This window comes from Apis cerana, linkage group LG10 (genome assembly GCF_029169275.1).
Source record: "Apis cerana isolate GH-2021 linkage group LG10, AcerK_1.0, whole genome shotgun sequence".
Taxonomy (NCBI): Eukaryota; Metazoa; Arthropoda; class Insecta; order Hymenoptera; family Apidae; genus Apis; species Apis cerana.
The window spans coordinates 4,113,451-4,137,265 of record NC_083861.1 but is presented as its reverse complement, the minus strand read 5'-3'; the positions used below and the strand labels follow the sequence as shown (position 1 = coordinate 4,137,265).

Below are 23,815 nucleotides of genomic sequence, written 5' to 3'. Positions count from 1 at the left end.
TAAAATTAGAACTTAAGAGAAATAAAATATAATATGACAAAATTGATTTCTTACATGTATCTTTCAGATCGTTCTGCCATCGAAAGCAATCAAAAACGAGAGAATTCTTGAAACGTTGATGTATCAAGCAAACTCTGGCATCTTCAGGAACGTCGATAGTTACTTGGAAGATTACAAGGAAAAAGTGCAAAACCAGGAGAGTTTCGACTGTGGCCTCTAAAAAAATATCGTGCATAGTGTATTAATTCAACAGCCCTTTTTACCTCTTTTCACCCTTATTAAAAGGAACAATATGTACCTGAGAAAAGTAGACTCTAACTACTAGTTCTTCGATGAATAAGGGTGATCAACAAAAAAGAAATATCTCATCCAAGAGTTATTCCTCCATTGAAACATCGTGTGAAGGAGGATCGAATTGATCGTGCCAAGGATCGATGATAGATCTCATAGACGATCATTATTCAAAGATCTTCAATATTGTTCTTCCTATGAAAACACGTTTCGAACAACCGGTTGTTAACATAATTATAGAATCGATAGATATTGATCAAAGGGAAAATCTTAAAAAATAAAAGAATCTAATAGATATTCATATTGATCATGAGTATTATAGACGAAAAAAGAAAACGAAGAAAAGATATTTGATCGATTGAGAAATTTAATTTAACGTAAGAAAAACTGCACAAATTTCATATTGTAGACTAAAAACGAGAAGAATAAATAAAGCGAATGATATTGAAAGTAAAATCTCACTCAGCCATGGTTATTTATTTATCGAAATTTTGTCGAATGGAAAGGAAATAGAAAAAAAAAAAAAAGAATGAAAGGCGATAGATTTATAAAAATAAGAATAACAGGCTGAAAAAAAATCTACGGCAATGCGATGCCGACCATGACAATCTATATAATAAAAGCAAAGAAAAATCCATATTAAAAAGAAAGAAAAAAAGAAAAAAAAATTGAAGAAAGAGAAACGCTATTAATGTAATACGATATAAAAGTAACGATGATTAAATTCTTGATAACAGAGTTCGAGTGAAATTAATTTGTGTATATACATACATAAACACATGTTATGTGTGTATATATATATGTAGATGTAAGAATGACACTAATAATAACAATAATACTAATAATTAATGATAAGAGAAATAATAATAGTAATAATTTAAAAAAAAATGGGATAAAAATAATAATACACGACGTTGATGTTGAGTGTGAAATTAAAAAAAATGAAGAAGAATAAGGAGAAAAAGAAAAAAAAAACTGGAACAAAAATATTCGAAGTCTGTTCTGTTTTCTATCGTAGTTTTTGTATCTTCAAAATACTCTAAGGCAGATATTCTAAAATTTACGGGAACAGGCTAGGCGAAAAGATAATATACACAAGAAAATAATATAAAAACAGAGAAAGAAAAAGGAGAAATTTTCCTTTTAACAGATATATTTCTCGTTTTTTAAATAAATAAGTAGATAAAAAGAAGAAGCAAAATTTCTCCATTCGATTTTCATATCACGCTACACTTACTGACTTTTCAAATAAAAAAATTAAAAATATTGTTTCGCAGAATGATTGTTCGATAATTAATTCTGGCCTGATTCCCGAGTCTCATTGACTGCATTTTCACGAGTGAAATGAAAATAATAAAAAGACATACACGCACACGCATACACACATATAAATACACACGTACACGAAAAAAAAGGAAAAAAAAAAAAAAAAAAGAAAAAAAAAATACGCGCGATTTTACAATACACGCTGAAGAGGCTGATTTTCGTCCTCCTAACTCTGTCCCCGTTTCGCTTTCGCTCTCGCTTCTCGAATTGTCCTCGATTCCTCCCTCGTAAATTTCAAGAGAAAGAAAAAAGAGATATTTTTTACACGACTCGACAATTTTTTTCCAATCCTTCTCTCACGTGTATTCTTTTTGTTATACGCAGACGTGTATCATCGAGAAATATTGTTCAAGAGGAGAAAAAGAAAAGAGAAGAAAGAAAAAGAAAAAATAAAAAAGAAAAGAAAAGGAAAATTGACAAAAGAGGATAAAAAATGAAATACTCGTCGATTCGCGGGGATCGTCCAACTGTTAAGTGTCTTATTATTCAGGCAAGCGGCTGGACGAAAGTAGATCATTTTCTTTTTATTCACATAGAAAACGAAAAAATCACTGTAAGAAATCGATTGTAAAAATCGATATGCCCCTGTGACCACGTGAGAAAATAAACACAGCAAATTATGTGAACTTTATCACAGAAAATCGATCCAATTATTGATCGAGGAACACGGTTGACAGAGAAGAGAGGGCATTTTGTAATATTTTTTAACAGAATCGTAGAAAAAATTCGAGAGGTACAAATACATACATATTATAATAATATGTAAATGATGTACGAGCAGAGTGGTGAGACGCCAGAGAGAAAGAGAAAGGATTGATAATTAAAATAAGCTAACTAAATATGCAACCGTATGTGTAGCTGTAAAACAAGCTAGGAAAAGAAAAAAATGCAAAAAAAAAGTATACATATATATTTAAAAAAAAAACACGTGTCGTTGTAAACGTGAACGTTTGTAAAATCGAAATCGTGTCGGTGGACGATGATCTGTCACGCGTTCAAGCGTGTAAATACATTTGATCGCGACGATTATTTTATTTACATCTCGATCCTGATCGTGAAACTCGATGTGTATTGAATTGAATATGCTATCTGTTGAACGACGTTTTTGAATTCTTTCTGACAATTACAAAATTTTTAATTTCAAAATGTAAAGATTATTCAAGATGATTCGATGCATCCTCGTTACAATATCTGTAAAATTTATCACTTTTATTAGAATATATCATCAATTGTCATTATCACTTGAAGTTTTTTTTAATTTACGAATTAATAAAGACCAACAAAAAAGTAAAACATTTCAAGATCTGACATTTACCGCATTTCTGGATGTTTTACATTCATATCAAGAAAAAATGAATTATATATGCAATTCTATCAATCTGAATATAATTTATAAGATTTAGAAATTTTTAATAATCCAAGACTTCCAATATAAATTTACTAAAAATTCATTAATCATCTAGATAATTCTACTGAACTGAATGTGAAAATAATATACTGCTATAATTGCTATAAATATACTGCTTTTTAATTGACAAGATTTAAAAATTTTTGAAGGTCCAAATTTTACAATTTTCCTAAAGAGAGTAACGATCGATGAATCGAAATTTATTGCTCATTATCCAATAACATATGATTATCCACGTAATTGTCACATTGAACAGTGATCTGGAATAACGTAGCGCCACGTGGTTCCTCGTTTGCCAAATAAATGTAATATTACGTGTCGCTATGAATAAATAATGTATACCGTATATATATATATATATATTTAGCATATATCCTCGGGAAGCTGTGTGATACTGCTTTAAATCCGTGGTTTATCACTGATAGTCATAAGCATACTATATATAACTACATGATGCGCAATTAATCGCTGGTCGATACACGTGAATTATTATATATTATGAGATTATTATACATATACATATACGAGACTTGCAGTGAATCGCTGGTCGATACAATCGAAACGCTGCATGTCCCGCCATATACAATGTTAAAGAAAAACAAATTCAACACTCTGTGATTCACAGCTCATTGTGCGTGGAATTACGTGATTCACAGATCATTGTTGATGAAAAGAAATAATAGAAAGAATACGTTCCACAGATAGCGTGTTAATTACAAATATATGACGTGTTTCTTCGCGATTGTCTGCAATCCAGATTTTCAATCTGTGAATCCTGACCCTGAGAAGATGGCAAAAATTTTTTAAGATTGAGATTTGTTTGAAAAAAAAATGTATTTCTTAACAAGATATAAGTATATATCTTGTCTAATGTGTAAAAAAGAAAATTTTTAAAAAATTAGAATATTCAATTTCTATCATTTTGATCTTTATGAAATATTATTTCTTGAAAAGATATTAAATTTTTCAGAAAAGCGAATTACAAAGCTGGTCGAATAAATAGTAATGATAATTGTTTTTTTTTTAAATTTAAAAAAACAAATTATGAATTATTTTCTATTATTATAAATAATATTATTAATAAAATAATTACGACTCGAAAAAAAGCAAAGAAACTGGCTCAAAAGTGACAAGATCAACGTCTAAATTTCTAAACGTCGCTATGCTCTCACGTTGTCGTTCATCTTCGTAAGTGCGAAAAATAACAGAATTTCCACGATACACCATGTCCACGATGAAACGAATATAAAAAAATTTCCTAAAGGAATATTTGTATTATGAGTATAGAAGAATAAATTCATTGAAAAAAGGATCATGGGCAAAGTGTAACTCGTGTAATTCTGTTAACTAAGTGTGTAAGTGTAGATGTTTTAGTGTATGATCGAAGTGTAATCGATTGATCGCAGTATCGATATATCAATTGCTCCTGGTTTTTCAAAAAACATTGGGGAATCATTTGTCACAATGTGACGAAAAACATGGAGGCATAATTTAAATACAGACTCATAAATATGTGACTTAATTTTTTCCCTTATTTAACTAAATAAAAACTATTTAATTTTAATTTAATTCTCTAATTCACAAAATTCATAATTTATTTTGTATCAATATTAAATCTTACAATTAAAAAAAAACTTGTTATCCAAGATAAATATTTTAATTTTCTAAAACAGAGATTTCTTGAAAAATATCAGCCAGTCAAGTAAAAACTTATGCCTCCATACAGGGATATTCTCTGCGATATGCGTGCACTGATGTACAAAAAGCGAATTTTTTTTCCATGCTCGATAACAGTACTAGTTACATTGTTCGATGCAAATCGCGGGATAGGAACAAATATCTTGAAAGAGGATCAAAATCTATTCAAAGAATTACAAAAATCAGAAAGATAAAAGAAAGAAGCGAAACGATACCTCGTAGAAAAATGGTTCGAATCTCGATGAGAAGAAAAGATAGAAAAAGATATTTTCATCGAAAGTGATTCTGTCCAGCCATTGCCGACTACTGTTCAACTGTAGATGTATTCATAAATCATAAAAGAAGATAAAAGATGAAAGATGAATGAAACAGAGATATGAGGAAGAAGAGAAAGAATTAGACAAACAAAAGAGAATGAGAATAGAGAGAGTGTATGAATGAAACTATACATATATATATATTCGTATATAAATATATAATATATATACATATATGAGGTACACACACGCGCACACTTCAACACGTACACATACATGCACAACTAATGCAACACAGGAAGAGAATTATCGTGATGAAGATACCACGATCCGGATTGCGGCGAGTATCGAATACGTCGCGTTTTGAATTCCAATTCTTAAGTTCGGAATTCGATCACGAAATGCGTGATGGATGTGCAAGAGGGTTGTGTTTATAACGATACAACGCTTATCGAGTATCCTTATGCGAGAAATATCGTAACGAGGGCTGCATACCGCAGCACGGTGGTATTTTAACCCCTTTGTACTTGAAGAAAACATCTCGCTCGGAAATTGTATCGAAATCCTAGATTTCGATGATGCAAGACTGTTTTTAAATATCATACATATCAATTTTATGATATTTTGAGGAAAGAAAAAATATCATAGTTTAAAGATATTTAAAGATTTTTGAAGATAAATTAGTTGGTCAATTTTATCGTCTTTGGTACTTTTTTAAAAAAATGAAGACATTTTTCAAAGAATTTTTTACTAGCGAATTTTTATATTTAATTGAAAACGATACGTTTTAATAACTTTACTATTTTCTAAAAATAGAAAAAGACTTGATACTTCATCAATATTTCATTATTTTTCAGAGAATTGAAAAATTTTAGAGATTTTTTTAAAGATAATTTAATTGAAATTTGATTAAAAATAATTGAATTTGTTTCGAATCCATATAATGTAAAATTTATATAAAAAATAAAGATATTATTTATGATAAATAAGTAAAAGAAGAAATATATTTGAAATATCATTAGATAATTAAATTTTGAATTACACAGGGTTATCATTTTATTATTCGATTAATTAATCAATAGTTTTATGTATGTTTTTTTTTTTTAATACATACATTTTTTAATATATAAGTAAAAATTTTCGACAATTATAAGTTTTAAAAAGTACAAAAGGGTTAAATACATCCTGTCATCTAACAATATTCTCATTGTCATCGTTCTAACGCTATTCACTGTTAAAAAGAAACTCGCTGTTCACTTTTGCCGACAACTTTCGTCGACTTCGGATCTTCATTGTCATTGTTGTTGTTGTTATTGTTGTTATAAATCTATCCGCCAATTTCTACATCTATATATGATATCACTGGTCCGGAGTATGCACGCTGAATCGAATGAAGATTAACCGAGTGCTCGAGTACACGCAGAAATTTCCAAAAAAGCTAGAAAATATTTATTTTTAAATTTAATAAAATCATTTATTATCTCATTATTTTATAAATATATAATTAATCATAATAATTTCAAAATTTCTACTTGGAAATATCGTAAAATAAAAGTTATTAAATAAAAATTAATTTAACCAAGGAACATTAAAAAAAAATAAACTCACCCATTTAGATTTCTCAATTATTTATTTAAATATTCCAAATACATTACATAAGTTTCACGTATCGTTCAAATTTTTTTCTTTTCTTTTCTTTCTTTCTTTTTTTTTTTTTCTTTTTTTTTTTTTTGTAATACTCACAATTTTACAGGTCCAGTAAAAATAGCGTTCTCGGGGTATCCGAGTCCTCGTCTAATGTTCATCAAGTGTTTCTCAAGTACCCGGATACTCTCGTTGTGTCTGCGGAACACGAATACAATCAACAGACACTGATAATGATTCGGTATGCATGTGTTTTATGTATGCGTGTAATATATTACATATATAAATTATATACGTGTATATGTGTGTTTTATGAGTGTGAAGAAAAGAAACAAGAGGTTAAAAAAGAAAAAAAGAAGAAGTTTCATATAATGCGTTTTATGATTGGTATTATGCGTTTTATCGTTCAGATAAGATATTAAATATACCTATAGGAAACCGAGAGGTTGGTATTTCAATACGATCATCGTAAGAGGTTCTGATCGCTTCGACAATTCGAATATTATATTCGTCTATCACAATCGCCGTGAACGTTTTTCGTTTGTTCGCTATCTCCAACTATGACACAGTGCTTCGTGTTATGTCAGCAATATCATTCGGATTCCTGTCCTCCTGCATTTTTCTTGAAACACGTCGTATATCGCTGAACTCATGGTTATTTACGGTTATTTCATATTCTCGTGCAGAAAAATCAGATGTGCGATGATTTTTTTTTTCTCGGAGAATACATACGAACGATGAGGATCCGAATAATATTTGCGATCCTAAGTTTGTAATATTCCTCTGGTCGTATACGTGGTAAATACGTGCATATCGTACACGCGACAGATTCCTCTGTCACATTGTCCTCCCCCACTGCTGACGCGCGAAGAATCTACTAGGAAACTTTTTGTAAAAATTAGCGAACATTCGGGACTCGCCGTGAGTCACGTTGACGTGGTGGAACGAATACAAAGACAGATGAAATTATGACAAAAATATGACGAAAAAAAAGAAAAAAAAAGAAAAAAGAAAAAAAAAGAAAATTTATTGTAATGAAGCTACTGTGATGTTACTGTTGAATATAAAAAAATTATATATATAAATATATATATATATATATCTATATATATATATATATATATATATATATATATATATATATATATATACATGAAAGATGCTGTATTTAAAAATTGTACGAGGAGTGTTTTCTTATTTACACCTTCTTGCTGAACAACGATTGTGTATTAATTGTATTGTGGAAGTGGAAATATGAGAAAAATTGAAATGAAAATATTTATAAAAAAGAACAAATTGGAAGATTCTTTCTGTTTCTATTCATTCTTTTTATCTTTTCTTTCTCCTCCAGCTCGTTCTGTTGGCTAATGATATCAGTTCAACGCTATCAAAAATACACATTTTTCAGAGAAAAATATTTTTTATTTCGCAGTTCATAGGTAACTCTTCTTTTTGGTAGAACAATCTTGAATCGGATTCAGACGGATGATTTATGCTCGAGTGTTTTTTAAGTTGTTCAAACACAGCCATTGATAATACAATGCCAAATGAAAGCTCATACTTTGTCGAATATGATGAGATTACGAGTGAATCCGATTACTCTAAACGTGTCTCCTTCTTCCTTCTATACTTTGTCTTTTTTTTTTTCCTTTTCTTCAATTTATTTTTTCCTTTCATTTTTTTTTTATTTTTTATTTTTATTTTCTAAACGATTATTTCTCGATTACCATCCGTCTATGATACGTGCACACGCAAATTGGAATATCTAATACGTGTTTTTTAAGGTGTGTGCACAATTGTGCGAATACTTGCGTGCATACAACTTCTGCGTTGTACTAATCAGTTTTACTTATTAATTTTAAAAAGGACATATACGAATTTTTATGCGCAAGCTTCACCGCTTGAAGCTTCGATATACTATTATATTACGTATTTTAAAACTAGATCGCATTTGTATTTTGCAGAGAATGAGGCGCACGTTATAAAATCAGATTTATTTACAATTCTACAAGACCGATTTATATTTCCTGTACAAATCGTTTAATCGCAAGAACGTATGCGAACTTTTTAAAAAAGTCTAGTCACCATATTAAAACATTGCTCCTGACTCTAGACGCAAGCCAGTATTATATATTTAACAGAAATACTTCTTTCTTATCACGTCAAATATCGCTAACTGTGATTCATCGATGCGCTGTGTAACCGAGGTACATAGTGCTTTCATGAAAATGTTTATCACTGTTTTTTTTTTTTTTCATTTTGTCGTTTTTGACCATTGGCGTCGCGTGCAAAGCCTTATACAGTCTTATTTAAAAAACGCAGACCGAATGGTCGATGTATTATGTACAGTTTACGTACAATTAGTCACACTTCCAGGAATCCTGAAAACAACTTTAAGACAAATTAGCATAGTCTTATTGTCAATTTTGAATGCCACTTCACCATTTTGCCCTAACACTCCAGTCTTTTGGTGTCCAATGAAGACACTTAGGATCTATTCTGATTTGCCTCTTTTCCATTGCGGCTGTGTGTTGCTCGATAATCTCCCTGTGAATAAACATGTTTTGTCAGTGAAGTAGTGGAAGAAATCCTCGGTATGGAAAGAAGCTAAATGTCTGCACGACTCGTTTCCCTTAATGACGCATAGACTAGCCAATTACCTATTCAATGTCACAATATATTGTCCTTTGTAGTAATTAATAAGATTCAAATTTTGTAGCGTCGATATCACGTCTTCTTTTTTAATCGACGTCAGCTCGCATATCTCACTTATCGTGATTTGTGGTTTTTCATTTTCTACTAATGGCTTTACATTCAATAGAATATCCAATATAGTATGAGCCCAATAACTTCTATAAGATAATAATCCCAAATCCGACAATGGTTTTTCAGGTGAACCTGTTTTACCTTCGAATTTGGATAATTCGTATGAAAATTCTATTAATAATTTTCCGTAACCCCTTCTTTGATACGGTGGCAGTGTAAGTATACAAGCTACATTGTGATCTTCGGACGATTCTTTCTCCTTCGAGAAGTAACCAACTATATGGTACCCTCTACTATCAAAATTTGTCATTATATAAAATAAGAATGGATCTGTGTCATAATATAGCGTTTTATGATCCAAAAATAATTTTGCTAATAGACATAGATTTTGTGCGTAATTTTTGTTTTTTCGACCGTCAATTTCAAAAAAAGATATTGACCCTTTTCTATATATTTCATTACCAGGTGGATGTCTTAAATTACATTTTGCTAAATGTCGTTCTAAACATTTTCGACTTTTTCTATATTTCAAACAGAATTCACAAATGTATATACATGGTAAATGTACCATCTCTTGCGGATATGGACTGAAATACCAAGGTCTTATTCTATGACGACCCAATTCTATCAGTTCAACATTTTTCATTCTAGTAACTATATCGTCATGATGATGCGCCACCAATGAACCAGTTGGCCTTGGACCAGGTGTTTGCGGTGGACCATCCTGAGAATCATCATTTTCTATAAATGTGGCCTTTCTCTTTCTAGACATTTTCTTTTGTAATGCAGCTTGCAAAACTGCAGAACCATTGACTGGTTCATTACAAAGGCTACTAGGGCTAGGTGGTCTACTGGGTACTTGTTTTTTTGGCGTTGCTGCACCAGTTCCTGGTGTGGTTCCATCTCGACGAGGGTATTGGACTTTTCGAGTGTCCAAACAATCTTCCGTAACCCATTCATCTAATCGTTTATTGACTAAAATATTGTACATTTAGTTAAACGGTTGTTTATGTACATATATGTAACACCTCTCTTCTTAATTCGCGTTATACTTACAATCTACATAGTGAACATAATAACACTTGACACCATGTACTTCTTTAACACTGATGATTTCAGCAAGAGCTGTGGATGACAAAAGGAAATTTTTGATAAACCTTTATTATTACACCTAAATAAGTGGAATCATAATAGACTCCCAAGAAACAATAGAAGACAGCATGTCATACAAACTATTACCATCCAAGATACCTAAACATAACCTAAAAGTTGAACTAAACAAAATGTATGGATAATGAATATCAATATTTCATTAAATACATTTCTGACTTATAGAATATGATTGCAACGCTATTAATGAATAAAAATATTAGTATGTTTATGAAATATGCGATTCAATAACACACTTATTAAATGGTTTTGTCATACAAAAACATATACGTGATTTCGAGAAAAAAATCACAAATTTCTTAAATATAGATTAATTGATTAAAAATGTACATTTTACTTACGCCAATCATCCGTTCCATGCATTCTGACTGGTAAACGGCAGCCTTCCACCAGCGAATTCTGAAAGTAAGGTTAGAATCTTATAAGATATACATATTCGCAATCACCGGCTTCCCAACAAAAAATTATTAATATGATCATGATCATTACATCGTAATACTTACCACTGAGTCGCATATTGTTTCGTGCTCGTCGTGTTCCTCGATCATTTCAATCACAAATGAAGAAACTTTCTACCGAACACGATTTTGTTTTGAAGCGTTCACGGTACTGACGCGAGCGCCGCACCGCTCGCTTCGCATATAAGAAGAATTATGTTCGAACATATTCCCGCACTATCGAAATATTGAATCGAAAAGTTTACATTGAATATCGAAATTTCGATTACCGCGAAATTCAACTTTAAAAACGGAGCGCTAAAACATCAGTCGTTCTTATATTATTTTACAATATTATTCTATTATTTTACAATACTAAAAAGAATATTATTCAATTTTCTTTTATTATATTTCAAACACTTGTTATATATTTTTATGCAGATATTGTTTAAACATTAAATTATTTTAAATAAAAACAGAATCTTTTTAAATTTTTTTAACTTGAAAATACAAAGTTTAATATAAAAATCAAAAATTGATAATTTGTTAAAATGATTAAAGAAAATAAAAAATACAAATAGAGATTCGTGCTCGTATATGACATCAAATAAAATTCCCCTTTAAGAATACGATGGGTTGTCGAGATACGCGAGATAATTAAGTAAGAATAATTCAAAGGAAGGTGAATAGCAGGGTTACTGCGATACATCATGAAAGATGCTCGCACTTGCACGCAATTAATTCTGAAATACATATCATTTCGAAAGAGGTGAATTTAGCATAACGCCGTTTCCCGCGTGTATTTCGCACGTTCTCCCCTTCCTTCTTTGTCGTTGCTTTTAAGGTTTGTAACGTAAAGCTATTTTAGTCACTCGAGACAATTTGAGGTGACATCTTATTCTACTTCGTCCCGTTGTAAAAGAGTAATATCTATACGTAGACATCGTAAGTTCCTTCTCTCGTCTCTGTCTATCCCTCTGAGGCATAAATTTCGTATAAAATATTCCCAGCATGAAAATATTCTCTTCCCGGTGAAGTGACATCTTATTCTATTCAATTCGTAGCGCAAAACAATCCAACTCTGCGAGATTACGTAAATTCCCTTTCCGTGTACCAGGCCGCTAATGCGAAGTCATACTTGAAACATCGTGCAATTTCCGCCGTTACTTATGAATCTACCCCTTTTATTCCGATTACGTTATTCAATACCGACTAATTACGAGCAATAATGTCGACGTTTGTGAGGCTAATCAGATTTCAAATAGACCTTCATTCGTTACTAAATTATCGCAGTATCGTTGAACTCTAAAATCTCTATTCTACTCCTTTCCCTGTTTCTTTTTTTTAAATAATATTCCTACGATATTCAAATTACCCTATTTTTTTATATTTTTTATTCATAAAAACAAAAAAAGATTAATTTTTAATATAATCATATAAGATATAATTTTTTATTAAACTTTATAAAATATCTATACTTATATCTTTATATACTTACTATAATTTATATTTTAAACATACCAAGCTTTCATCTAAATTTTAAATATCAAAAAATAATATATAAATATATATCTTCTCATTTTAACGCATAAAAATTATCCAATTAAAAAAAAAAACCTATCCAAAATTCAACTTCACACGCTTACTCGATGCCAAGTGTATCCCTTCGATCCCGTCCCTCTAGACTCTCAAGTCCCGTGAGAGTTGCGCGAGAAAGAAAAAGAAGGAGAGAAAAAAAATAATATCATCGTTATTTTTAGATATAACAGTTTTAGCTAAAATTACGACTGGTTCGATCGACCGTGTCGTATCGAATGTTCACCGTCGGCTGCCTCCCAGTCCTGCGAGAGCCCCACCCGGTGTACACACGGTTTCCTACGCCTATGTATCCCGGCCCGTGTGCACATATATGTACGCGCGAAATCTGCACCGGTTACATATATGCGACCGTGCACATAAGTGTACTCACATCGGGCATATATAAGGGTTGATAGTGCTCCGGCGAGCAAGCCACCCTTATGTGCAGGGCGTGGCCAGAGTCCACCAATCAGAGGGCGGGGAATCCCCGAAAGACCAAATCGAACGAAGTAAAAATTTCAGCGGTCGCGTCAAACGCCGACGCCAAAGGGGATGAGCGCGGTTGATCCGGGCTTTGCATTTTCGTTACTTATCCTTGGTTCGGGGTCTACCGCTCACTCTACTGTATCTTTCCTTATTTTTATTCCGTTTTATCCCTTCTGGTTTTCGCGTGCCCGTTTAATTGCGATTAGGGGATGCGCGGTAGATTTGGTGGGATGAAATTAATTGTTATGATCGCGCGAAGAAAGCTCGTTAGATTGTTATTTTTATTCCGTTCCTGCGAGTTTTGATGTTTAACACGGTTAATCGCGGTTTAAGGGGTAAGATGCTGAATTAGTTCTAGAATTGGAAGAGAAATGAATATTAATGCCTTTTGTTCTTATTTATTCTTTAAAGATTTTTAAAAAATGTATTCAAGGAAAAGTAATTAAGTAAATCGCAATAATATATTGAAAACATTTCGCGCGGGGAATAATAAATTCTTTTCACATGAATAATAAACCTAAATATTCAGATTCACAAAAGTGATAGTAATTATTTATCATAAGAACTTTCTTCTCTACAAAGTAAGTATTTGCACATATCCTCTTATTTTTCTTATTTTTCACCATTTAATTAACTTATATAATAGCAAATAAATATATAATATAGTATAACAATTATCAAGTATCATATAATTATGTAACATATTAAATAAATGTAATATAAATATATATATAATACTACAATAAATACAATGCTACAAAAATAATTTACTTTTTTTATTTATTACACCTTATATACCTTATACCTCATACCTCAAATCCTCCCGATATTTCTATAAAAATTATCATATTCCATGTCTTATCATCCATCGAGAAAACATCCCATCATCGAATGACACGACACCATTGCATTCCAATGGACGTAACGGGAAACCATCCTATACGTTTGTCGCAAGCGAAAAGAGAAAGAGTTAGATATAGCTAGGAGATAAGAGAGAAATAGAGAGAGAGAGAGAAGTAAGGTAGACAGAGTAGCGAGGTCTGCGTTTAATAGCCGTAGTGTTACCTCGGAGGCCTTTCGCCATTAAGAATCCCGCAAGACCATCCTCGCGGGCTCTCTCCGGCTTCCAGGCCGCGTTACCCCTTTCCGCAATTCCGACATATTACACGGTGCCCCGGCGGAGTGGATGTAATACGTGTTCGTAGCCGACTATAACTATATATCGCCGGTAGGTAGACCTCGGTACCACTAAAATCATTAGAAACACGTGCGCCATGCAGCGCGCAGAATCCCCGTCCCTTGCCATTAGAATGCTTAGACGGTGTTGTATCCGGAGATCAATATCAAAACAACGCCGCATGACCGCCCACTCTGACGGAAAATCCGAAGCGTGTTTTCCCGGAAAACTCGTCTCGAGTTGAGCGATATTCGATATTTGCCGCGTCACAATGGCTTTCCATTCTTGCAGGATAGTTTTTATTTTTAGATTGGAAAGAAGGATCGAATGAGTTTCAGGAAATCAGGTGGATTTTGGAGATTGAGGATTAAATTTTATGATCGCGTAAATGATTGATTTTATGTAATTCGAATTTGATGAAAGAAGTTACAATTGTTAAGAATTATTAATTTGTTGATGATGCATATTCGAACAGTAATGTTACGTAATCTTTGAATTATCGATGCAGAGGAAATTTGTTATTATTTATATTTTTTAATGATAAAATCCGATAAATAAATAGCGAATGCTCAATTTAGCATTTTGATGTAAATAAATAAATTCTTAGAGAATCTAAGAATTTTTAATATTTTTAAAATTTTCCTACGATTCAAATAAAATCGATCGAAACTATATCGAGCATCTCTAAAATGGGAATCTTTAAGGTGTCTCGTTCAAAGACATCGAAACATCGTCATAAATGAAAAACGATATCCGCCATCTTTAGCCCAGGTGAACTTCTTGTTCCGTTTGCTGAAGGTAATGATTGACCTCTTCGCAGAATTTTTTCGCGCGCGCTTCGTTTCACCCCTCTAAAGTAAACTTTGCGTTCGCCTCAAAGGGGGATAGGGTTCTCTCCAATCTTGTTAATCGTTTGCACACGGTCTACGTATACACGCTTCGTGATGGACTAAATGTGTTGTGCTGCTCGAGAACCGAAAGTGGAGGACTCAACCTTAGACAGCACGTCTGAAAAATACAAGAATTTTCAACGTATTAGTTAAACTCAATGTATAATTAATTTGTAAATTATTTGAAAGCCGAGATAATCAAACTTCTTGATCTTGGTACCAAAATGTACAATTAATATTTAAGTTAACGTCATAATTTAACTTCAACAGAACGAATCGTTTTGATTTTTCTATAATTCAATTATCGAATCTTGTAAAATTCTTTCTTTCTTTCTTTCTCTATTCATGTATCATTGATTACATTGATTAAACCTTCGTGCATTATAACCCTCTCGTTTCTCAATCAAATTGTAAACTTTCGCAACAACTTTTACGTGTCTACTTTCGCCCCTTTTTCATCGAATTACGCCGCGTCAAAGAGGAGGAAGCGATGAGGTGGATGACGAAGGTGAACGAGAGAACGGAACGACAAGGAAAATGTAAAATAAAGAAAGAAGGTCAAATAAGAAGAAAAAGAAGAAGAAGAAGAAGAAGAAGCAGGTCGTACTTTCCTCGTCGCGCTGCTTAAAATTCATAAGGCGCTCTGTTTACTTACTAAAGATACGCGGCCCTCCACCCCTTTTCGCCGGCGTGCCACCCCGGAACGCTCACCGAGGAGAGAGGCCGTGCTTTATCGCGGAAAATAAAATTATTGGTTGCACTTTTCTCGCGCTGGCGGCTCGGCTTCTTTTCATCCCTGGCTGCGGCTGGGCTCGACGACGAATCGACACTGCACGGGTGTGCGCACACACTCGAAAAACCCCGGGATTTTTCTGCGGGCCGCGCGTTTTAAAAAGCGCCCCGCGGCTGTCGCCGACACGCTCGCCCTCCGAGAGCCGGAGAGAGCTCAAAGAGGCCGTTTGATATGCTGATATCGCGCCGTTTACCTTCGCAATCTCCATAACGCGCCGTTTCTTAGCCGCGGTTAGAAATGTAAATTCAAGAACGACCCCCTCCCTCTCTTCTTTCCCTCCCTCCCCACCTTGGAGGGATGGGATTGGTTTACGAGGGCTCGATGACGATCTGCTATGGATTAACTCGTTTGCGGAATAATCTTGAATATCTTGGAACAATAGATTTCGAAATGGATAGATAAAGGTAAATATTTGGATTTCGACGAGTGGACTAAGAAATAAAAAGAATAAAATATAATCGTATTAATGTAATCATTTTAGATTGTGTTTTAATTAATTTATACTCAACGTGAATGTGTATATTTGTTCATAATATATGTTACGAATAATTCAATTTTTATCTACGAAATGATATAATCTAACGACAGTTTTAAGATTGAAATAACTGTTTAATTACTGATTTAATTAGCTTAGAGCGTAATTTAATCGTACGTTTAATCGTGGATTAATAATAATTAACGATTGGTATTCGAGTCTAGTTCGAGATTTAGTATCAATCAATTTAAATCGTTAATAGAATTTTAACGATTAGATTTTAATCAACATTAAATGATTGACGTTAATTGACAATGAATATTTTCAATTAAACGATTAATAGTTATGATTAATCACAAATTTGATCGTTGATTGATTTGTTGTACTGTAAAAAAAGTTGGGATAAATATAAATATTATTTCAACATCAAATTCTAAAATTAATTTTAGAAATTAATAATTAAACGGATATTAATTTTATCGACAATTTATTCATTTTCGATTCAAATATATCACGTATGATTATATGATACATATGATTCGTTTTTACAAATTCTTTCAACAAAGGAAAGAAATTGTTACAAATTTAAAGAAATCCACCTATCCACGAAACTCAAAATGCGAAACGAACACGCGAAATCAATCGAATCTTACAAGTTTAATCGCGACACGCCAGAGTCTTTGTTAAATCATCCCCATTTCCCAATAAAACACGCTCATCGTCGATTCAATAACGGGTAATCCCCGCCAGCTTCCTTACCTCGATTTTAATATCAACTACCCTTACCACTCCTGAAACGAATTTCCCGACAACGGAGATAAAATTCAACGACCTGGTGAAGCGTGGGAGGTCAATTAACGTCGTGGCAAAAAGGTGACCGACACCCTCGAAAGCGAAAGTGAAAATTCTCTGACACGATTTTCTTCTATCATTCACTTGCGACTTATTTTTCTATATACCAACTACGTATTATATACACCACACAAAATTATTTACCTTTGATGTTGGGCATATCTTAATTTCTAAATGTAAAATAATTTATAAGAAAATTAAAGAAAATAATAAATATCTCTCGTTTACACAAAATTCGAGCGAAAATATTTACACGCGCGTATATCATCGTATATCATCCTTCAATTTAAATTTAATGCACGCGCAATAAGAGCCAAATCCACCTATGCGCAACCGCCCCCGCGTTATAGCTCGTTGCTCGGAGCGACGTGGAAATAAAGTACCCCCGTGGTGTGACGGTATAACGCGAGACACCAACTATTAACTCATTAGTCGAAGTTCTTCGTATTATCGCATTCTCTTTGAGGCCGGCTCGGTATTCTCGCATTCGCGGGGTGGTTGGAGGGGCCGAACAACATCGGGCGGATGGAAATAGGACGCGACGCTAACGGAGAATTGAGAGAATCGAAGAGAGAGAGGGAGAGAGAGGATGAGAAAGGAACACACGGCAGGAAGGAACGAAGATGACGATGACGAGGGACACGAAAGCGGTGGATAGAAGAGGGGTAGGGTCGGGAGTGGCCGGAGAACGTTGGCAGAAATGGTGACGATGTCGACAGGGTGGTTGGGTGGGGGAGGAGGTGGGTGGTAAGGGTTGAGGCGAGAGAGCACGCAAGGGATGATAGGGCAAGGAGAAGGACAGGGGCCAGGAGGCGGGGGTGTGGGGATCGTGAAAGGTGTGTGTGCTCGCAGAAAGGGTGGTAGCGCTAGGGTGGGTGGTTGCACGCTCGGCATTGTTTCGAACAGGCGTGTACACGTACATACATCTATTTGGCACATAGATAAAGCATCTTAGAGACCGCCGTAGAAGGGAAAGCTAGGATGGGAAGAGGAGAGAGAAAAACAGAGAGAGAGAGAGAGAGAGAAGGAGCCTGAGGACGAGGCGCATGCAGGAGGTGAACTGGAGAAGAAACTGGAGTACGGGCTGCCGCTAGTACGTTGGGAGTGTGGGTGTGGGAGAGGGTTAGAGAGCGAGACGGAGACATAGATAGATAGAGAAAGAGAGAGAAAGAGAGAGAGAGGGAAGCAGCAGCAGCACCACCAGTACCAGCCAGCCATCTTGCCACAAACTTGACTCGACCAATCAGCGTCGAGGCTGTGGTCACCGTTGTACCCTCGCTCCCTTTCCTCCCTCGTATCTCTGCTCTATGTTCTCTCCACGGTCCCTCTCACCCTCTCGCGGCCGACCTCTCTCTCTTATGGTCCGTAGTAACCCGGCACACAGCAGCACCTGCCAGCCAACCCTTTAATTCTAATCAATTTACTCTTGCGCGAGCCTCAACCCCCCTCGTGTATCCTCCTGAGCACGAGTGAACCTCAACCGCGCGCTGCCTTCCTCCCTTCCCTCACCCCTCACCGCGACGAGCCTTCCATCCTCCCTTGTAACTTCCTCTCCAACCCTTCCTCCTCCACACCGACTTATTCGCGATCCCTCTCGAACGAAGCCTCCCCTTCTACATCTGATAACGGAACTACGTTCGGCCGCATGGAACTCCTGCTAACCGGCTAAATAATTAGCGCGGGGAGATTAATTGGCGGGAGTTAAGTCGCGAGGTTGCACGGTAACGACCCCCTTGCGACGATGTGCTTGCGACGACAAGTCGAGATAATCCGGAGGGTGCAACGTGGACTGACCACGGAGATGGAAATTAAGGATTAAGGGAGGAGAGGAAAAAATTGTTTGGACGAGACTACTTTTCTACCGACGAGGATTCTATCGAGGGTTATTCGTTAAGAAATCAGGCAATGGGATTCGACGAGCACCAAAGACAAGATTGAAATTAAAATTGTTGAGATTACTTATGTATTGTTATTGTAATTATAAACTAAAAATTAAAAATAAAGAAGAATTAAAAATGAAAAGAACTTCTTTTTATTTCCCTTTCCTCCTATCAATATATATATATATACGTTGGATACACTTTCCTTGAAAATTCCAAGCATAGTAATAAAAGATGGAAAGGTGCAAGATTCTTTACAAGAAAGAGGCGAAAAACAATTTGATCGGTCCCGATTCACCCAGGGATGGTTAAAGTTTACGCTTCGAACGGTCGAACGATTCCAAAGCTTGCATAATTTACTTAATGGCTCGTAGACTAACGACGAAGACGCTGTTCATCGTGAACGATGCCTGTGCAACTTGCCAGCTATTCCGCTCTCAGGTTGGAGCGCCATTGGACAAAAATTTATGCTAGTTACTTTGGCCCTGCTCCCTTCGATGAATTATTGCTGCTTGCGCAAAATCGATTCAAACGATTTTGGAAGAGCTTTCGTTTTCACTTAAAAAACAACAGTATTTTCTTTCCTTTAACGTTTCCTTCTTTCCTTTATCGTTCCTATTTTTATTTCAAATATAAACTGCTGAACGAAATTTGATTTGATTTCTTCTTTATCTGACTCATATTTTTTTTTCTTCGTTCAAATCGAATTTCCAGAATCTACCTAGACTATTGCGAGGATTATAACATTTTAGATTATTCTTGTAGCTGTTGAAGGATATGAAGAATTTATATGATGATTGATACTCAAAAAGATTGAAATTTTTGGAATAATTAAATGAAAAGAAGTGGAGAGAATGAGATAAGTCAAATCCTTATGAAGAAAAAAACAAGATATCAATCTTATCTTTTCCTTCCTCCACTTTTTCACAATATCTAATGTACTTATATTAATTATATAACTTCTATGGAATTTATAAAAATCCAATTTTTATAAAATCTCTCAAAAATCTAAACATTTCCCTTACATCCATTATATACTCTTTTCTTAAACGATATAAAACACTCAAACATAAGTCATAAAATTCGTTCATTCCCAAAACAATTACGATTAAACGTATATTTAAAAAAAAGAAAGAAAAATCGTCAGAATTCCACACCTCGATTTTCGATCGTTAATAATTCGATTCGGCATATTGAGTATCGTTGTATCAGCGATAAAATCTCCTCGAATAAATGGCGAACGTCTTTCTGATTATAGATCGTCCGCGGGATTGGCAGAAGAGTAAGCGTGGCTTAACAACAGATCCGATCTGCACGAGTGGAACAATCGGTCCTTCTCGATCGCGTCCCTCCCTCTCCTTTTTATGCGGACGTATTTCGATGCCTGATCGAGTACGGGGATTCTGGGCCGTCGGGGAGAGAAATAGACGGGGGGTAGGTCGATTTATTTATGTCGGTGATTGCGAGCCAGGGAAGGTAAGGGCTTCCTTTGCATTAATACCGGATCCAACCGGAGGGGTGGCTTCTGCGCCTGTCGTCCTGATACGACGATATGTCGCCATCGACGTTAAAAATCGGTCTTTGAACAAATTCTCTGCCAATCTTTACCTTAAGTCGATGCGGAGGAAATCTTCCTTTGACGAGAATTGTATGTATTTCCGTTTGCGGTAATTAATTCGATATCGAGGAAGGGATGGATATCTTTTATATCTTGTTTTTTAAACGTCTTAATTGTTTTTCTTCTGTCGTCGTTTCTTGTTTAATTGTGCTCAATATGTGATTTTTTTCAGAGAAATCTTTCAGATAATGTTAATTATAACAAGGAAAAAGATTGGATTTGTAGTTTTATTTGTAGATTTATTTATTTTTTAATATTCTGTGTTGTGAAATTTTATTGCGTTTCATATTATAATCAATATTAAAATGGAAAATGTGGATCTTAAAAATATTGTTCATTTATTATTATATTTTAGATTTCTTTATCAGTAGAAACATATGAAATTTCCTGTATATATCCATAATATTTAAATCTCTATGAAAGTTTTGCGAATAAATAAAATAAAGAGAGAAGCATTATGTATAGGACAACTCATAAATACTGAAAACTTTAAATTACACGAAAATTGCATTAAAAAGTACAAGGATTAGAGTCTTGTTGGCTTCTAATGAATTAAAATTTAAATTCCTCGTTGTGCAACAAGTTTCACTCTCTTTTTATACTACGATTCTAAATTAAATTCTTTGCGCAACAAGTATAATATTAAAAAAGTTACGCGAAATTTTGTTACAATTACGGGTTTAAATAGAATTTTAACGTTCTTCTCGCTGTAATGTTGTTATGTAAATAAAGTGATTAGTAACTTTTAATCGAAAGTTTGTTGAAAACTTTTTATATTTTCTTTTTGTTCGAAAGTTGGTGGTTACAAGTTTTTCAAAACGGATTTCACACAAATACAGCAGAGACGATGAAAAAAATACTGCTCGTTTCCATGATTCATCCTAATAAGTGGCACGTGCACGTGAAACAAGTTTATTACCCTCTAAAAGTTTCTAAGCACCAGTAAAACCGGAAAAGAGTCGTTCGAAATCTTAAGTTCCGAATACCATCACCTGTAAGCAAAAGTATTTTAATATCTCATGATTCATACAAATGAGATACACGTGAAAAATTATATGGGTCAAGTTCAAATACGATTTTCAAAGAAAAGATTTTTAACGAAATTAAAAATTTTCAATATATCGTTAACAAGATCTTTGCAAACAGTATTCATTCGGAAATAAATACATTTATCGCACAAATCGTCTTAAAACTTATTAAAATTAATAGAAAATTTAAATCGCTATAATTTTGAAGATAACAATTTCTTCTCAATGGATGAAAGATTCTTAGAAACACGGAATCTTGTTCTTTGAAACGCTTTTTCATTTATCTCGATACGATTTCCGAGATATCATCGTGTAAACGAAAGATAGTTTTCGATCAATTACATTAAATCCTATTAAACCCTAAAATTAGGAAAAATTTGAAGAGTTATAATTCCAAAGATAACTTCCGGTCAACGAATGAACGATCATTAGAACCGCGAAACCTTACTCTTTAAAACGCTTTTTTGTTTATCTCGATACGACTTCCAGTTCCCGAGATATCATCGCGTAAAGAAAAGAGAAATTTTTTTCATTTTATTATCTCCATTCTTGTTGTTTATTTGGACTTTTCGCACATCGTCTCACTGACCTATCTCAAACTCCAGACAAGCGAAAGACACGATTCTTGGAAGAACGTAGTACGCATTTCCAGGAAAAAATGTAGGTCACCGAGTCGCGAGCCCATTCATAATCTTCGCGCCGTCTTAAATACCAACTTTGAATCCTTATATCTCGGCAATCGATTGAGATATCGGGATAAAACAAAAAGGAATTTTAATGGCACACTTTCCTCCATTTCCTGAATGAGTTTCGACAAGAAACTTTTTAATTCTTCCTCGCGTTTTTCGTACGAAAAGATTCATTTGTTTCTTGAATGAATACGATAATCTATTGTTACGAAACGAAAATGTATAAGGATATAATTTAGCGCGTGTTTTATGACTATGTATTTTCTACATATTGATTGAATATTTTTACTATATAAAAATATAACAATAACGAAAATAAGAATTCTCAAAGTAATAAATATCTTATCAAAATGTTCCCCTTTCCTCTTCTCATTTTTCTTAATTATTCTTAAACTCTAAAAGCTATCTAATAAGAAAAAACAAACGTATCTTCCATCACAATCCCTAAACTCGATATTCTAAAAGAAAGAAACCGCCTCGAACAAGAAAATATTCAAGAAAGGCATTCTTTTTGAAAAACATACTTATTCTTCGTGTCCCGGAAAAGGAAAGAGGCCGGCCCGGCACAGACTTTCTCTCTGGTTCCTCGCCCGCCACTTCTTGCCAGAAACGAGCGGAATAAGCCCGCGAGAAACTGAACAATGACGAGGGCGAGCCACGACGACAAAGCGACACGCTCTTAATTCCCGCAAAACTACTTAATAAGGCAAATGAACGCGTGGTTCTTTTCACCACCGTTCGACGATTCCACAGGGTTGGAACAGGATTGGCTGTGAAGGGCAAAGGGTAACCGGAAGAGTGAAACGAGGAGAGATAAAGAGAAATGGAGAGAGAGAAAGAGAGAGAGAAGTGTCTGATGGATCGAGGGGAATGGACGATTTTTTTTTTCCACCCCTGTTTGGGGTGGATCGAGGCTCACCGACTAGCGGCGACACAACGATCACGAGGATGGCGACGCCAACGACGACGTCGACGACGACGGCGACGACTACGACGATGACGACGACGAGTCGAGTGGTTTTCAAGCTAATAAAAAAATTACCACCGCCGCATGAAACCCGGCGATGTATAAAACGTCGGTGAGCGCGACGATTCAACCCCTGCCATCTCGCCTCCGGCCACCCCCGCGACGAACAGGGGAAGAAAAGCTACCGGGAGTCGTCACTCTTTTGTTTTCTTTTCTTTTTTCTTTTAATCTGGAAAAGAGAGAGAGAGAGAAAGAGGAATGAAGAGAGGAACAGGGATACGCAATTTGCTCACGTTGATACTCGTTATTCGATTCTGAATAACGTGTCGATCTCTTTTCGCGGGTCTTTGGTTTACGTGTGTGATAGTTAACTGAGAGAGGGGAA

The 23,815-nt window shown here is 34.5% G+C and overlaps 2 protein-coding genes and 1 long non-coding RNA gene across 8 annotated transcripts in view; 1 reads left to right on the top strand and 2 right to left on the bottom strand.

The window, feature by feature from the left end:
• Positions 1-7,649, top strand: part of LOC107995439 (uncharacterized) — a 180,051-nt gene extending 172,402 nt beyond the window's left edge. For all 5 annotated transcript variants that reach the window (XM_062080784.1, XM_062080782.1, XM_062080781.1 and 2 more), the window contains one exon: positions 68-7,649. In XM_062080784.1, the coding sequence (XP_061936768.1) occupies positions 68-220 (153 nt within the window). In that variant the 3' untranslated portion in view covers positions 221-7,649. The remainder of the gene's footprint in view (positions 1-67) is intronic.
• Positions 7,650-8,603: 954 nt separating this feature from the next.
• On the bottom strand, positions 8,604-11,204 carry LOC107994208 (histone acetyltransferase Tip60). The gene is made up of 5 exons (XM_017050993.3): positions 11,064-11,204; positions 10,902-10,959; positions 10,447-10,515; positions 9,285-10,365; positions 8,604-9,171 (listed from the first exon to the last, which is right to left on the bottom strand). Exons 1-5 carry the CDS (start codon positions 11,106-11,108, stop codon positions 9,063-9,065), a joined length of 1,362 nt encoding a protein of 453 aa, XP_016906482.1. The 5' UTR covers positions 11,109-11,204; the 3' UTR covers positions 8,604-9,062.
• Positions 11,205-13,439: 2,235 nt separating this feature from the next.
• LOC107994201 (uncharacterized) overlaps positions 13,440-23,815 on the bottom strand; it is a 63,143-nt gene continuing 52,767 nt past the window's right edge. For both annotated transcript variants that reach the window (XR_009831536.1, XR_001765273.3), the window contains exon 4: positions 13,440-15,246. This is a non-coding gene — a long non-coding RNA (uncharacterized LOC107994201). The remainder of the gene's footprint in view (positions 15,247-23,815) is intronic.